Source organism: Cavia porcellus, unplaced genomic scaffold, assembly GCF_034190915.1.
Source record: "Cavia porcellus strain 051 isolate PalLab524CR breed Dunkin Hartley unplaced genomic scaffold, mCavPor4.1 scaffold_10, whole genome shotgun sequence".
Taxonomy (NCBI): domain Eukaryota; kingdom Metazoa; phylum Chordata; class Mammalia; order Rodentia; family Caviidae; genus Cavia; species Cavia porcellus.
The window spans coordinates 59,316,362-59,335,218 of NW_026947493.1; the positions used below are offsets into that span (position 1 = coordinate 59,316,362).

The window sequence follows — 18,857 nt, forward strand, 5'->3', positions numbered from 1 at the left end:
TAAGACAAAACCACCCTTTTTTAAAAAACTTATTATCAGTCAGTTACTTTTTTTCCTTGCTTTTTAGACGTTAAAACGTTTAACAAAATCCTTGAAGTGACCTTTTTAGTAGTCTAAAACATATTTAATCATTTTATGTCTTATTACCACATTAAAATGCTACATCTAAAAAAAAAAAAAACTGTAACCTTTTTAACTGGCTCAATTACAGTACGACCTGGCTTTTACTTGGTAAAGTTAATATGATTTTTAAAAACCATAAATATACATATATATGCACCTATGTTCGCATTTTAACCAGAAAGAAAAATACTTTTAAAAAGGCATGCCGAGGTTGCAAGTAATCAATTGAGGACTAAAACATTAAACAAGGCGCCACAACATTAAAGACACAAACAAAGGTTGTTTTGTGTACAGTTTGGTGAGCTAAAGGAAATAATTTTTTATTATGAACCTTGAGTCTAATAAGCCATATGGATCCTGAAACAGAAATGGGCAATGAGTCCCTAAGTTAGTAACTAATTTAAACAGGCAGACAATTATAAAGTATAAAAACACTGAACATAAATACATATGGGCAAAAGGCCCCAAAGTTATGGACAGGCCGAAGCCCCAAACAGGCCGAAACCGCAAAAGGCCGAAGCCACACACATTACAAATGGGCGATAGCCCTTGGATTCTGGTACAGAAGGAGCCCTAGCTTGTCTGCAATCATTGTGCGCATCCAATTACAAACGGGCAAAAAAAAAACAAAAAAAAACAAAAAAAAACCACATGGGTCAAAGCCCAAACAAAGTTATGGATGGGCCTAAAAGCCCTAGTGTACAAAAGGGGAAAAGGCCCCCAGAAGTTGTCTCATTTGATGTGCAGTTAAAAATGTGTGCACTCAGATTATAAACAGGCAAAAAAAAAAAAAAAAACCCAAATACTTACAGATGTTAGATAAAAATCAAGTCCCCTGGTTCCCGGGGATCGGGAACCTCCCAAAGGGGGCAGAGTGCTGATGCCACCCTGGTGGAGTCAGGGTGAATTTGGCCGTGGTCTGCTTTGGGTCCAGATCAGACTGGGAGGGTGATAAAAGAGGCCCAAATACATACTGACGGACAGCCTGGGTAGTGCCCATGTCAAAGGATCCAGTTGGGGGGCCAGACGCCATTTGTCCCTATTGACCACTCCTGAGAAGCAAAACTCATTAGTCTTCCTTTGAAAACAGCCTCCTGCTAACCCTCAGCCCACCTCTCAATTTTTTTTGAAGTACAAAGCTAAGGGATGTGCTGGATTTAGATTCAGTTTGCCCCATGGCCAGCAGAGATGTCAGGTTTTTTTTTTTTTTTTTTTTCCTGTGGGAGAATCTAAGAGACAGAGATAAGAGTAGGAAGAGGAGACAGAATAACAATGAGACAAAAATAATGGTCTAGGGGCTGGGGATTTAGCTCAGCAGCATAAGCGCCTGCTTTGCAAACAGGCAGTTATGAGTTTGATCCCTGGTACCGATAAAAATGAAAAAGACAAAAAAATAAAATAAATAAATATATAAATAATGGTCTAAATTCCTTTGTCCGTTTTGGGCTCATAGAAGGGGTTCCTAGGAAAGAATGTTCTCTTAGATTTGGGGTAACTAAAAGGAGAACAGTTAGACCAAATGGACACACAGATAGACATACAAGACAAGACAACCTGCAGCAAAAATGACCTTTGCTCAAATATTGGCCAAAATTTGGGGTCTGGAGGAATTAACAAATTAACCAACAGAGTGGTTCCCCACCCAGGGCTGAGTCACAAATAGACAAAATTCATCCCCAAAACTATACAAACAGATGAGATTCATCCCAAAAAACCAATTGATTCTGTCCTCGAGAGGTCTTCACTCCCTATATTGAGGGCATCCCCTCCGAATGGAATGGTTTCCCACCCGGGGTAGAGTCACAAACAGATGAAATTCGTCCAAAAAACCAATTGACTCTGTCCTCTGGAGGTTCCCGCTCTCCAAATTGAGGGAATTGACCGTGGTCCAAACAAACCCCCAAGTACTTACATTTAGGTGTTGAGAACTGAGTCAGGGGTCTTGCTTCCATCCTGGACAAGCCCCCAAATGTGATAGCTCAGACCCCGGAATAAAATCCAAGGAAACAAGAAATTAAAATTTAGGGAGCAAAGGCTTTATTTTAGGCGAGGCCTGGCGACACAGCCTCGGGTAGCTAATATGGAAGACTGTGTGCCTGACAGCTAAAGGGCAGGGTTTTTATCTTGTAAAACTGCAAATAGCTGCTGGTCACACAATGCAAGGAGGGGGATGGGGGTGTGGCACACTACAGAACGGGAACACGGCTATTACATTTCTTGGGAAGAGCAAGGTTCAGGTAAGGGTTGGGCTAACAAGCAAGTCTCCATGCAAACAATTAAGTTTAGATTAGGAAAACATCCTGTTTTCCTCAGCAGAGAATAGAGAAGTCTAGCAGCAATGAACAACCTTTGTTTCCCTTAGGAGAGGACAGGGAAGTCTCACAGAAATTTACAAATCTTTACAGAGGAGAGCATTGGTTAACATATCAATTAGGTCACCCAGAGGGAGAAGGAAAACACATAAACAGTAAGGCCACTTTACAGGTATTTTGTTATAATACAAATATAACAAAGCTATTTTTCTAGAGTACAACACTTCCTTATTTCCATCCTTCCTTTGCCTATGTGGAACCACCTCCATTCTTGGATTCTGTCAGAGTGACTACTTTAGATTCCTCTTCTAAATGGAAACATGGAGTACATATTTGCCTTTCTGTGATTGGCTTATTTCACTTAACATAATATCATCAAGGTTCACTTTTGTTGCCATATATGATAGAAGTTTCTTCTTTTTAAAAGCTAAATAGAATTCCATTGAGTGTATATAACACTATTTGTCTTCATTCATTCATCTGTTGGTGAACTTTTAGGTTGTATCCACACCTTGACTTTTGTGAATTATGTTACAATGAAAATTAGAGTATTAACATCTCTTTGAGATACTAATTTCATTTCTTCTGGATAAAGTTACAGTTGTAAAGGTACTGGATAGCATGGTAGTACGTTTTAATTATTTTTCACAAAATCACATACTACTTAACATAGTGAGTAAATCATTTATATTCTTGCTGATAGTGTGCAATTCTTCAATTTCTTGAACTTTTTGAACTGTCTTTGAGTAATTCTCTTCATGCTATTAAACAATGACATGATCACTGATAATATATTCCTTGAAAGTTTTGGCACTAATATCAAGTGAATGCCTTCAAGATATTGACTTCTGACTGCTTTTCTAAGGTTGCTGAACTCAGTACCTTAAAAACTTTATCCTTCAAATGACTACTAGCATTTGTTTTTAAGTTTTGTTTCATTAAGTGGTGCAAGTGTGATTGTTTCACAGTAGGTTATTTGCATAGAAATTCATTAACATTTTCTAGGTATAAGATATAAAATATAAAAGGAAGATATTAAATATAAAAACTTAAACTTTTAAAAACAATAAAAATAAATGAGTGAGTAAAAGTTAAGGTTGATTTCATCAATCTCATCAATCTCAGGACAAGGAATTTATATTTGGATAATCTAAAAAAGTCATTGACTGTGGTATTCCTGATGGAAACTAAAGCCATATCTGCTCAAGCTGTGCTGAATCTACTCATCTGAAATAGAATACATGGGAAGAGATAGTGAAATCATTTCATTAAATCCTAAATTGAAAGAAAATATAGTGCCTCCCCCAAGCTTATTTATAGTTCAATAGACAACATCAAATGGAAAACAATTCATCATGTAAACTGTGCTGATCTTTTACTGTTATTTCTCCATATTCTGGAGATTATCGCATAAAGAGTCCATTATCATGGAATAGCACAAAGCTTATATTTAGGCAATGTTTGAGTTGCAAAGGGATGTTCTTCAGTTCTCCCATCTGCAGTGTACACTTTCAACCTCAAGTATGTCTTGGATCCTGGCCTGCTGGGCCCTCTTCATTAAAATTCTCACAGCCCCAAGTCTAGCTCACTACAGACCTGACTCTGTCTAAACATCTTCCCTCTAAAGCTCCCATGGCTTTGGAATGGTTTTGTATATGGAAAAACCAAATGCTGCAGGGAAGCCTCAGGTGAAGTGATACTTTAGGCCTCTTGGAATTTAAAAAGAATTCTTATTTACTAAGGACTCACAAGTATTCTGTATGTCTTCTGCATATTTGACAGTTCATACCATGCTGAATTTTAGAAATATATTTTAATAGCATTAAGTAAAGTTTCCTAAAAATGAACCTTCCTAGCCTGTCGTCTCCTGGAGGTATTATCTGTTTCAGCCATTTAAAGCTATTTGAATTGAGAAAGTGGTGAAATCACTTTGTGTCCTAGTGATCTCAAAAATATTAATAAAACCTAGCTTATATTTAAAAAGATGAAGTAGAATATTATACTTACACACACAGTGTACAAACGTGCAAGGAAAAACATGGAGGATTTTTATTTTATTCAAAATCCAGAAGAAAAAAAGAGAGAAGAAAGTGTTTTTGCTATCTTGCATGAAACATGCTACAATTTTTTATATATGTCACCCATTTATGCCTAAAATAAACACGCTGCAAATGAAAATTAGAATACGATTCAACCAAGGTCTGTAACATTCTAATGCTCTTAGATAGTTTCACTATAGCACTGTTTCTCTAATTTTATTAATTTTAACTTATGCAATATGCTTATGACATTTACTACATTTACATAACACTTTACTTAATAATTTCAGTAAATTGATTTACTGAATTTCTTTCCTAAAATAAATATATCTTAACACTAAACTTCAGTTCATTCTAACAAATGAAAAACAAATCAATGTTTTTTTGTGTTTTGATTTGGTTTTTATGGGTTTTTTTCATTTTACTTATTTATTGATTTCATATTTATTCATATTTTACTTATTTATTCATTTATTTATTTCACATAACAAGTAGTAGATACTAATTTCTCATTTGAAACAAGAGTCTCAGACATTTATAGCTTTGTTTCAGAGATAATTGCCAACTAAACTTTAATAACGGAAGTGTAGGGAAGGGCGTACAGAGAGAGCCAGTGTTGAGGTAGAGAATATAGGTTATAATATTATAACCTATATAATATAGGTTATATGTAATATAGGTTATATATAATAATATATAATAGGTTATATATAATAGGTTATATATAATATAGGTTATAATATGCCCTTTAAGGGGCATTCTAACATAACCCTTGGGATCAAGAGAAGATAATTTTTGGTAATATTTTAGATTGGAAACATGAAGCTGAATGTTATTTAAAAACCCAGAATGTTATATAAACCCAGAAATTCATATGGCTTAAACATATAATACATATTTCAATTTCTGATCTTTGTTGCCTGTTTGATAGAATATTTTTCTCTTAGCTATGTCTGTAAAAATAAACAAAAATAATCTATATTTGGAAGTAAATTTTAAAATTTCAGTCATATAATTAAGTTTTTTCTTATGTGTGGTATGGTATTTGTTAAATTGTATAAAGAGATAAAATTGGATATTCCCTTTCTAATTCAAGATGGTTCAGTCAATGAACCAAATACACAAATACATGAATGACTCTTAGCTATTGATATTACTTCATAAGTATAAAGATATTCATAAAGCTATAAGAGATTGTATGAAAAGCACACTGTTTTCTCCTGCTATTCCCTCATAACACAGAACACTTCTATGACAAGATGTGCTCTCCACACACTAAGCCATTCTCCAGTGAACACCAACTGGTGTTCTATAATTTAGGTCACCATCTACAAATTGAGGTCTTGCTCCCAGACTATGCCCACTTCAGATACCAATACAAATTCCATTGTGTCCTACAGCTGCAAAATGCAATTCTAAGGACAACCTGATAATTTTCTCACATGACTTGGGTTAAGAGTTGATGTACCATTACTGGTTTATTTTAAATGATATAAAAGACACAGATGCAAAACTTGACAGAGATCTACATAAAGTGAAGTCTGGAATGATTTCAAATTCAAGAACCTCTCTCCCTGTAGAGTTACAATGTGTCACCTTCCCATCATGTGGGTATGTTCAAGGCAGAAGTTCATCCAATCTCCACTGTAACAGCTTTTGGAAAGCTTATTCTTCAGGACTTCCCACCTCCCCAAAGCTCAGGTTGAGCACTTCATTCTTCTAATCCTATGTTCTTTCTTGTGCCAGGGTGTCATTTGAGTGACCACATTAGTATAAATTCAGGTAAGATTAAGAGGGCTTTTTATGAATAACAAAGGCCAATTCAAATATTTTATGAACTCAGTACAAGGGCCAAATATAGTAAAAGCTTCACCTATTACCCTTATCAATCTGAAAATACCAGGAATTAAAAGAGTTTTGTGCTAGGAACCAAGAACTAAAATAAAAAATGTGTATCTTAGTCCATGGAAGAAAAAAGAAAAACAGAAATTCACTTCTGAAAAAGCATCCTTCATCACTCACTAAAGAACACATTGATAACACTTATTTAAAGATGATAATGACTGTGGCAATTATACAAGTAAACACTCACAATTCTATTGGGTAGCCCAGAAGAAGCTAATTCCTATGCTCTTTCACTTGTCTGTATGATTAGCAGAACAAGAGAGAATTTCCAAAACAGTGTTTCAAGTGCCTGATCAGTCTGGTTGCTAATGTTTGCTTACTAAGGAGTCCAAATGTAGCTTTTAAGGACCAAGCAAAGAAAGGCGCATTATCTCTTCTAAAACTTCACCTAGAGAGTTATTTTCCAAATAGGTGCTACTGTAATGGGTAACTCTGATGCAAGTCTCATGAAATCAAAGAATAAAACTGAAGACAAAGGAGATATACAAGCATGTTTATAAGAAAAGAGAAATAGCTCCCAATACAATAGTTGAATGGGGACCTGAAAGCAGGTTGCCATGGGGACTTTGTTTAGGAGATTTTATAGCAAAACTAACCAGAGCTCAGACCACTCTGATTCAAACTGTCAAACTGTAAAACCAAAATAAGCTTATTTAAATTAGAAATGAGCCTGTCAGTAGCAATGTATGTCTATCTTTGGCCTCTACACGAAGTTGTTTATTAAAAGAATAATATGAGAAGGATAAAACAGTTCCTGATAGGAACAGAAATGGTCACAGTGGTTTTCTATCAACTTGATTGTTACCTCATTAATTACAATCCTGGATTTCATTGTCAATCTGGTTATTGTTAATGTGTGACCACAGCCTTCTGCTTATCTGACCAATGCCTGGTCATCTCAGGTCTATGTTAGACCCAGTTTTGCCCTAGCTACCTGCTATCTTTTGCCTAGTCTGCCTGCCATTCATACTACCAACCCAAGTTTTTAGAAGTTTTGTTGAGAGAGCATGGGACATCAGTTCTGCAATTTTTATTTCAAATTGGTATATTTTTTATTCTGTCCTCCAGATAATGTCAGCATTCTATAATTTAAGACTGAATTTTACTGATAGAACTGTGGGGAATTGGCGGCGGCTGAAAAGATGAGAAGTATGAAATATAAATGACCTTTATTTTGAGAATGCGGGGAGAGACATCCCCGATCCCCTGGGGCGCAGCATCTCCCCCAATGGTCGGTGATCTCTCTGTGGAACACGGAACACATGGAGTGGAGGCATATAAGTAAGCCTAGTGTGCGGTGGAACCTAAGGGGCATTAGTGATGCACAGGTAGCCCATTGGCACTAGTTTGGCACCAGAGGTAAATTCCTATGGGTGGGGAAGATACAGTCACAGGTAAATTCCTAGGGGCGAGGAAGATGGAGCTCCTTTGTTCGCCTGAGGCTTTACCGGCTACAGTGTCCTGTCTGGGCCAAAACTCTTTCATTTACCACTTTAGGACACTGGGCCAACAAATTTTCTTACGTGTCAGACTTCTTTTAAGGTGTCTCTGAAATGCAGTAGAAATAATTTCAGCTGTGCAATGCATAGTTAGGATATGTGTATGTGCCTGCTGATTTACTCAGCAAAAATGTCAGGTAGAGATGATCTGACCTTAAGAGAGACAGAGGTGCTTCCTCTTCGGCACAGAGCACAAAGTCAAATCCTGATGAACGGATGAAGGTGATGGCATTCTGTTCATGTTCATAAGTGTACCTTAGTAGAGAAATCCGATTACAAAGGAAAATCCCTTCAAATAAAAAATTGATTTTCTGATTTGGGGACAGATTTTTTTCACAGATATTCTCTGGGAGAAAAATCAGCTTACACTATATTGAGTTAGGCCATCAGTTTATTGAACTCAAACCTCCAAGGTTTTAATTGATTCATTCCAGAATGATCATAGGACTGATACTGTTTCTAAATTCAGAATTCTAAATTTTATATTGAAAAGAGAAAAACCCAGATAAGTGAGCTGATATCCAAAAACTATTTCATAAAGTTTATTTCAGAAAGCAAATTGGAAGGATATGACATAGTCATTATGAGACAAATAAAACCCAATTTTCAATTTCTTCTATGTTTGATCTCATTATGGGGTTTTTAAAAAGAATCATGATAATCCAAGTTACTACAGGACTCTGAAATCACTTCTGAATTAGCTTGGATTCTACCCATCCAGGAGATTTTGAGTGCTAAGAGTATTTTGGTAATATTCTAAATCTTTAACACTTAAGACTTTTCAAAAATTAACTATTTCCCAAATACCTGTAAAACAAGAACATGTTGATCAAATAATAAACATTTCTTCATTTTATTATTCAAATCAGTTTTTCAGTCTAATTTTACTTAATTTTAAAGTTAAAGCTATTCTATTTTTGAATGTTTTATATAGTAAATTTAGTTAAATGTGCAGTTTAATAACCATGATATCTTTTCCCTCAGCTAATTCAGAATAAGCATAAATTAACTATACAATTTCAAAGGACTTCTACAATTATACCACTAACTTAATCAGACCTAGATTACATTTTTCTGTTAGGCATAATAATTTTTAAATATTTTTGTTTGTGTCACAAAAGTAATTCACCAGGAACCAAAGAAAGAAAAATATGTAAAACTTTGAAGTTCATAATAATCTTAGCATTAATTGGCATTTGGCACATAGCACTTACATTGACTTAAAACAATTTAGAGTAGCATCCTAAAATTATTGTCATCATTTCCATCATTGGCAAAAACTAATGACTATTAGATACTATATATTTAGCATTTAAAAATATCAGGAATAAGTGCATGATCAAAATCAAATCATTTAAGCATAAAATTACTATAATTTATCAACTCAGCTACTTAAATTGAATTGTCAGTGGCCCAAGACATCTAAAACATGACGACCATTACCTTCAGAATGTAGCACGGTACAATTTGGAAAAAATAAAATAAACATTAATGTGTTAGTATGTATTTTCTGATAAATTATGCAGATGTGCAATTTGATTAAATGCTCATTATTAAATTAAACTTTTACACCAACATTTTTAATAAAATTATGTAACCCACATTATAAATCTTTTTTCTTAACTGAAATGTACATTTATATCATAAAACATCTCCTTTAGATAAATGTTTATAGCCAGTTTTTAATTAAAGTGAGTTTGAATTAGTGTAAAGTAGAACTTTATATATCCATCCAGGCAAAATCAAGGAGAGAATTAGAAGGTTATGTGCAAATTCTAATATGTTCCTAATAACTCTCTGAGCCTGGATAAAGAAGTTCAATGAAGTCACAGATCTGAAGGTTCAAGGGCATGGCTCCAGCTTCTGCTTGGGTCTGGTGGAGGTCTCTAGGAGAGAGCGTGCTAGAAGTGGCAGTGCGAAACAAAGAGATCAGGTGGTGCAACAGGAAGCCAAAGTGCACTGGTCGGGGAGTTTTGGTCTTCCATACTGAGAACTGTCCAGGGTTCGACGAGGACTCCCTGAAATCCTTCCACATTGGTGGCCCCAAAGACCTCTTATTATATCCCACCTCTTCAAAGTCCACTTGAAGACCAAGCTTGAACCACTGGGGGAAAAATTTAAGCCATATAAACTGCAGAATAAAGTGGATTTTTGAAACTTCCACACAGTATACAAATACCAGTTATTATTAAAATGATTGCTAGCCTAGTTTTGGATAATCTAGATTTTAATAATCTAAGTAAAGTATTTGGAGCAAATTAAGGGAGCCTCAGACACCTCAGAATCCAAGACACTCCTTTTTCAGAGCAAATCAAGGGACGCTCAGCTAAGTAATTGACACCTTAGATTCTGAAATACTCTTGGTATACCTCTTGCTGTTAATAGAGAGGCATGTGAGGCTTGTTCTAATGGCTAGATTCTGTTTTGTTCCTTAGAACAGATATAGTTCCCAAAATGAATGAAAGTCCAATTCTTGAGATTCCTGTTTTCCTGTTCAGTCTAATAGCAATTCACTTGCCCCTTGAGTTGGGCTCTGCCTTGCTATCTCGTACCATCTTAGATCTGACCCCATAGTCACTATCAGAAAACCTGGATCCCTTTACCCTTTGCAAATTCTGCTGATCTTTCTAGTTCATGATCACATATTCTAGGTTTTTGCTTAATGCACAATCCAGCCATTTAGCAGATTTACACCCAATCTAGCACACTTTTTCCTAACCACAATTATTTACAAATTGAGCAACACTCCTTGTGAATAAAGAATGATGTATCTCTTGAAATACTCAACATAAAACTACATGACCATCAGCCATCAATCTGCAGAAAGCACTACAACTTTGACTGGGAGTCGGACAAGATCAGTATACAATCTTAAATCACCTGCTTAGCCATTCTGGTGCTCTGCTGCTTCGAAAGTTACAATAGAGAAAGCATCATTATATCTTAGACCACTCCAAAAAAACTTGTTTCTCTAATGAGTCCAAAAGAAAAATTCATTTGCCTTTTATTTGAAAGCCATTTGTGATTTCAATTAAATAAAATGTTCTCTAAAATCAAGTGATCTGTGTCCTTAGATGTAAAAACTATTACCACACTAATGTCTTCATTGTAGATAGCAGTAATTAGAAAGAGGAAATAGCATCATTAACTTGGAAAACAGGCTTTGTAAAAATCACGTGGTAAGCCATGTTACAAACTAAATATTCGTAATGGGTGAGGTACTTATGATTTCATATAAGTGAATACATTATTTTCAAGGTAATATAAGTCAGTCTCATAAATAAAACTATAATACAGATGATTCAATCATTTGGCAATGATTTCACTTTACAGTATTTTTACTACGAATATTTGGACTTAACTTATTTTAACATTAGGATTTTTTAATCATTTTTGTTTGTGTTTATTTAACATTACTGTTTTATATTTTCCTCTAATTTTAGAAGATAAATTAAAACATTTTGTAATATCTAATGCATTACTTTAAATGCTATGATATTATATAGATAACTAGTTTTCCTACTGTTTGATCTTTCTGTTTGCTTATGGAATAAGAAAACTGACTGACTTGGATATTTGAGAAACACTATTGTATAAAACCACATTGAATGTTGATCAAATTTATTTGGTGAAAAAGGGAGTAAGGACATAGGAATTACTGCATAAAACATTGTGGTTAAGATATAAAACTAGATTAGGACTAAGGGTGGAAATAAAAAGCAAAGCAAAGGTGGAGTAGACACAGGAATGAAAGCAGTGGAGATGACCAAGTATCACGTCCACAAGACAGTTGCAAAGCACATTCATGACTTGCCAAGAATCACTATAGTTGACGTCAATCATTAAACTAGTATAGATAGATATTTAAGTATTTAGAGCTAAAACAGAAGACCTTTGCTTTTCTGCATGCAAACAGTCTCAAAAAATAATTATGCAAGCTAACATGCTTACCAGCTGTAGTCCAGGGGTTGCTGACCAAAGACAGCAACTTCTGAGACCAAACAACAAACAAACAAACAAAAAAATCACTTATGGCAGAAGCAGCAGGAGGGCTGAGATAGCTAAAGGGGGCACAACTCAGAGTCACGTGGCCCCGGGACACACAGTGTGGTATCCTATAGCAGAGGAAACCTGAATTTAGAGAAGCTGACTTTTCAGAAAGTCATTTGCAAGGCTGTTCTTCAAGGATACCATCACAAAGTGTATTTCAGAACTAGGTGATGGCTTCTAAAAAGAGGTAACTCACTTCTCAGGAAAGTTAAATGAGCAGTAATACAAAGTGGCCCTGGGAAAAGAACAGTCATTAAGAAAGTGACATTAATACACTCAGCAAGAAGTATAGAAGGGCAAGATGCCCACAGAAGACTATCTTTTAGTAGTAAAGTGAATAGTTCTCAAGGAATGATATGGCTAGACTGCCATCACTAAAGAACTTAACAAAAATGCAGTCTTGGACTTCCCTCCTTACTTAGGTGAATCAGAAATCCAGCAACCCGAGTTTTGCAAACCCATGTGGGAATTCCAAGGCTCACTAAAGTGACAACCAAGATTGTAAAGGGAAGGGTTATTGATAGCAGTCAGGATTATCAAGGGTCTAGCCAGGGCTTCTATCAACTTTCTTTTTGTCTAGCAAACTCTATGGATCTTGGTATCTTTCCAGCACTGGAAGAGTGTTATGTAGTGATTGTTAATTGCTCAAATTTAATGAAATCCTAGATTCCTTCATATAGAACTTTGTATTACCTGTATTAAAGATTTTCGAATGCTCATGGAAAGTTCTGGAAAAAGAAAGAGAAATCAGCTAGCAAATAGGCTGTCCTGAAGGGTATATTACCCTCCTCCATAATCCAGTGTCTAGGGTTAGTCTTATAGACTCACTGTACTCGTTTATCAGTAACACAAACAAATGCCAAGTAGCTGATCTTAAATTTCCTGGGCTGGCATACACATTCAACAAATCTACTTATCAGTTTACAGTAGGACCTATTACTAAGCTAACCCTGGCCTGCACATAGTTTTCCTTAGGAAAAGTACTAGAAATTATGATTAGAAATATAATTGAGTGACCAGAGATAGTTGATAAATCTATGTTTACAGTAAGAATATCCTGGTTGTTACAGGTCAAGTTCATTTCCAGTTTTTCTTTGAAAGATTCCTATATTTTGTAATTACATAGTAAAGACATTTCAAATCAACACTTAGAGACCAAAAAATCTTTTGCTGCCTCAAAGTATTTCATAGCCTCTACTTTCATCATTTAAATTTCGATTTTAAAGTTAAAATCTCAGAAGACAATTTTTTTGGCACTATTCAGTTCAGGCTGGATTTGAATTCACTATGTAGCCCAGGCTTTCCTCGAACATGCAGCAATCCTCTTGCCTCAGCTTCCCAAGTCCTGGGATAACAGATGTGTGCCACAACACCCAGGTCAGAAGACAATCTGAGAGTCTTATTTTCAAATTTCTCATGAGTTACCATATTTTTGTTCTCTCTGTGGTTCTTTTCCCAGCTTCTTGAATCCTAAATGGTCATAGCTATGGAATGGAGACAGTCCAGCCTCCAAGATCTATATAATGGGGCAAGTCTCTGCGTTTGCAGAGATTCCAATGTTATTATCCCACTTGGTTTTCATTTCATTTCAGTTTTTGTGATTTAGAATTTTAGTATGAAAGTATAATGTAATCTTGTTCCCAAGAGCTTATTAATAGAAGCTAAGTTTTAGCTGAAATAATGGATTGCTAGTACAATTAAATGCTGATAATAAAAGATAGTGATAATACAGATTAAGTGCTGAGAATGTTGGTTTTATTTAGAAATTTAAATTAGATTGTATTTTCTATGTAATGAGAGATTCTTCATCAGAGCCAAATAATTCACCTTAGTCATGAAAACTGAGTGGCTGAGCAGTTAAGAAAGGTGATCAAAGGCGATGATAAATATTGAAAATTTGTGTTTATACGGCTTTGTTTTTTATAAAGTGTTATATGGCCTGTATCATCACATATTATCTTTCATTTTTTTGCTTTTATAGTTGCTATCTGAAAACATAAATTATTTAAATTTATATAGTTTCCTTTTAGTTCTGAATCTCAGTTATAAAAGAGTTTAAATTTTCTGATACTAAAGAAATCACAAGACTTCCTTAAAATTTTCACTTTTTTATAGGGTACCTCTGTAAATAAGGTATACTTATTCCACTGGCTGCTTTATGTATTTTATTTCAAACACATTAATGCATGAAGTTTAAAATTAAATGTGCTTGCGCTATAGATTAATTTTATTTTTTTGTGTTTGTCAAATAGAAGTAAATTGCTTGATTCAATAGAATCCAATCCCACCTGAGTGGCTCTCTTTGTTGTATTTCAGAAATGAAAGACATTGAGAGCTAAAAAAGCATTCATCATCAGAAGAATTTGTTCTAAAAGCATCCACGCTCCCATACAGACAGCAGATAAATTACCCACTATTCAAGAGCACACAATTAGTTTTATATCATACAGTGTTAAAAAAAAAAAAAACAGTTCCTAAAGTGACTGTCTTCCTTGAAAAGAGGTAGTGAGAATGTCATAGTTTGTCCTCTTTCTCCAACACCTAGGTAGACTTTTCTCAGACAAGTCCTGTGAAAGCTTTGTAGATATGTCTTGCCATTGTTTTTGAATAAAAACATTATATTCATGATTTATATGCATATAGTTAGTAACACCTACTTCAAAATGCAAAGTTAGTAAAGCTTTTCTTTTATATCAGTGATAGGCAAATCTCTATTGCAGGAAATAATATTTCAATAAATTATATTAAACCTATCTTTCATCTTCCCATAATAATTATTTTATGTTGTCATTTACTATTAAAAACAAAAGAATATGGAAAAATCATACCAACAATGATACAAATTGCACAAAATTTTTTCAGGCTGATTAATAAAATGAATAGTCACTACATAGTCAACATGATTTAAGATACACAAATACACAATTTATGTATTTAAGATACATAAATACACAAATACACTCTAGTACAAGAATAATTAATGTCATCTGCCAATACTTATCCTGGAGAAACACAATGATTAGTAAATTTTACACACACTATAGCAGCAGCACTTTTAGCATTTTCCATTTGTAATAAAGTGATCAATGGAGTTTGGGGAGAAAGATTACTGTTGTACTGATAAAAATAGCCGTAGTTCCTATATTCCAGTGCTGTCAATCAGCTCAGAAGTTACTAGGCCTTATTTTCACATATCCACATGAGTCTCCAGGTTGATTTAATTTTATTTCTCAAGTTACTCAGATAACTGAGTTTTTCTATGTGCATATGGCATAGGGTTATACTCAAAACTTCCTTTATGCCACACAAAAAGTAGCATGTTATTGTATACCATAAATCCAGAACTTTGAACTTTAGAGACTAATTGACTCCTTCCGTGCAAATTTAGAATTCCATGAAGACACAGTCTAGAATTCCATGAAGACTACATTTGAATAATGTTTTTATTTTTAAGAATCATATGTATAACTAATACATACTTAAGGAGAAGAAAGTAAAAAATGAGTGAGGCAATCGAAACAGAGTATCAAAATATCCAAAAATATTTTTGCCTTATTCCTGAAAGTTTCTCTCCTAGGGATAGTTTCTTAAATGTTTTTAACTGCTTGCTTAATAAAATCATTAAAAGACTATTAAGATAATATGTCTTGTTACTTTTTAGATATGATTTATTAAAGTTTTAAAATTAAAATTATTACACATTTATTAGGATTATATTTATAAGTATAGCAAGTTATACAAATATTAATTAAATGCATTCAGATTAAGTGCATTCAAATGTAAATAGTGTTTGAAAATGTAGTATATTTAATATCCAGCATAAGTAACTTGTCTTTTTAACAATAGTCTTCTCTGAGAACGAAATATTTCTTAAAATATAATAAATTAAATATAACATTATGATGACCTGATTCCTTAAGCTTTCTATTGTCACACAGAAACATATTAAGATTTTAAATCATAATATATATATATTATATATATATTGCCTTTGTAATGAGCTACATCTCCACCTCTTTTTTTGTTTTGTTTTGAAATGCTCTCACAGATTCACTACGTTGCCCAGCCTGGGCTCAATCCTGCAGTCATCCTGCCTCAGCATCCCAGAATACTATGACTATAGGCCCCGCCACACACACCTTAATAACGTATTGAAATTTAAATCACAGTACTACTACTATTGTAAGCTAAGTAATCTAATACAGATAATTAAGGCACCAAATATTCACAGATTATTTTCCTAACATAAAGATATTAACACTGAAATTTCTATTCTGATAAATGTTTTATATCTACTTTAAAATCTTCTAGAATAAAAATGTGTATGCTCACTAAAGACAGCATTTTTTAAATGAAATTATTTAGATATGTGCTCTCATAAATGTGAAAGATACATACAATGAGAGAGAGAAATTTCTCCTTCTTTCAAATGGTAGTCTTGACCTGGCACAAGATCTGAACATGCAGACCTGCAGCACAGTTCTCACCACCCAGCAGCCATGCAGTCTTTTTCATAATGTCTGTAGTGGGCACCCAAAACTTCAGACTACTCAGAGTTGATCAGAAACTGTCATCCAAATTAGTACCTAGTTTACATGTATTTCATTCTTAAGACAAATACATAGATTTTATAGTATTAGAAGAGAGAAACCGTTTTATGTACAGTCACTCTTGTTAAGAGCAGTGAAGATTCATGGGCATGTAAAATTTCTTTCCCCAGCCTGGAATTTGTTGATATTTGGACTTGGACAAGAGCTCAGGTGTAAAAACAGGCACTAAATTAGCTAGATATAAAAAAATACCCTGCTATAAAAGTAAATGACTTTAGGATTGCCAAGAACAATGAATCTAAGCATTTATCATTAAAAATTTCATCCAAAGATCTAATTATTTCTTTAATCTTCTGCTTGAACTGTAGAATCTAATTTATACATATATATGCTAATAATGATGAAATACAAATATCTGATTTTAAAATAACTATTTCTTTTTTCAGTTCCTACAGATAAAGTGATCTGAAGCAATGTATGATAATACAAAAGAGGAAAAGAGAGACTGTGACAGCCCCCAGAAATGTGAAAGGAGGTTTCATACTGGAAAGCAACATCTTTGGTTTGATTTATTTAAAATCTCACATAAATAAATGGACAGCATTGTTCAATTTTAGAAATTCCGTTTCTTCTATGTTCTGAGCTGTACAATTGTCAGGTTTTTATGGTTTAAATTGTAAATGTGTTTTCCCTCTTGCTGATTTTTTTTAAGTCTTAAAATGTGAAGGACATTTATGAATGGTAAGAGAGACTCTGTAAACAAATGTATATTTGTAAAAGCTATTTTTATGATTAGCATGTTTCATTGTCAATCATATATAGTCAGGTATTCTGCAGTTATATGTTTAAAGCTTATTTCCAACAACAACATGCAATGTCATGTAAGAAAAGATACATTGTATGGTAGTTTTTATAATTTATTTTTAATTGATAGCTTAAAGTACTTCAGATCATAAGGATACAACACTTAACAAAGTTATATTTCTGCCCTCAATAAGCATCATTTTATTAATAAAGAATGCAATTAAGTATTTCAGATGTGATGCAATAGTTAAAGACTATTGTTTTGACTTGTGACCAAATTGAGCATGCTCCGCTCTACTGAACTGGAATGATCCAATTATTCTCTAATATTTCAGTATGGATCTGAGAATCCATGGACAGGTTTTAGTGCTCATACAGATGAGAACTAGATGGACAAGAAAGATTTTCTTGTCTTTGGATCCGCAAGTTTCAATTAGTGCACACACCACTTCATTTCATCTCCTGTTCCCAAGGATTCTTCATTCCCAAGCATTGCAAGTGTTTTTCAGATACACCTAGCTATTGTCTTGTGCTGTGGAAATGGAAAGAACCATCTTCACAGTTCGTAGGAGAATTCAGCATATAATTTCTAAATAAATACTTTCTTTTAAAACAAAGTTAGTGTGTGTCTTTTCTCTGGGGTGCACTTAGTTTTAATATTCCAAGAGAATTGATAAATCATTATAATAGCACAAATAATATTACTAAAGACTATTATGATGATAAAAGTAGCAAAGCTTTGCTGATGTGTCATATCTTTCATGTGTTCACACATTTCATGGAGTGACTACCTGTGGTCTTCAACACATTACTTTGCCATGTAAAATAAAACCATGTAAAAGCCCTTATACTCCAATTTTCATTTCAAAAGATATTTTTGTCTCCAAACACAGAATTTTAAAATTATTTCAGGATTTAAAACAAATCTACCTCATCAGGAGGTATTTGGCCTGTGCTAGACTGCAAGCTAACTGACCAAAAATTCCTCACTAAACAGCAGAGAGACATTGTGTAGTGTCATCAAAAAAATTTAGTGCTTTTCAAAGAAACTGAGAGTCTAAAATATGATATGTTTTCCTTTAATTTTCCATTTAATTTTTAGTATAATTTATCTTCATCTCTCAAATATAAGGTAATGAAAAGTGATACAATTTCACCCCAAAAATGGATATCCAAAAATAAAATATTGAAGAAATAAAAACTGGTCTACTATTAAAGAAAATAAATATATTGCATTTTCTTATTTAAAGGCTTCTAGAAATTTGTAGAATAGAACCTAGTGTCCAGATCCATAATGGACTTCATTTTTAAGGAATGTGAAAAACTTAGCTATTGTTAGCTACTTTTGGTGGCCATCGTGGAGAGAGAATTTATGATTATGCTTTATTGAGAATAAAATCAGCATAGTGATTAGTAGATCTTCTACCCAATAGATAAATTTGCTAAGAACATGATTCTCCAGCAAATAAGTGCAAGAACTGTTTGTCAGGAAATTACATAAGTGAATATTATCCTCATTTTGCAATTTGTCTGTCCTTGTAATATTAAATAGTGCCATACTTATAACTTAAAATT

General features: G+C 33.9%; 1 protein-coding gene across 7 annotated transcripts in view; it reads left to right on the forward strand.

Annotated features, from left to right (window-relative positions):
* Positions 1-17,899, forward strand: part of Ralyl (RALY RNA binding protein like) — a 725,971-nt gene extending 708,072 nt beyond the window's left edge. For all 7 annotated transcript variants that reach the window (XM_063257506.1, XM_063257505.1, XM_063257504.1 and 4 more), the window contains one exon: positions 16,925-17,899. In XM_063257506.1, coding sequence (XP_063113576.1) covers positions 16,925-16,942 — 18 coding nt within the window. In that variant the 3' untranslated portion in view covers positions 16,943-17,899. The remainder of the gene's footprint in view (positions 1-16,924) is intronic.
* Positions 17,900-18,857: the final 958 nt, after the last annotated feature.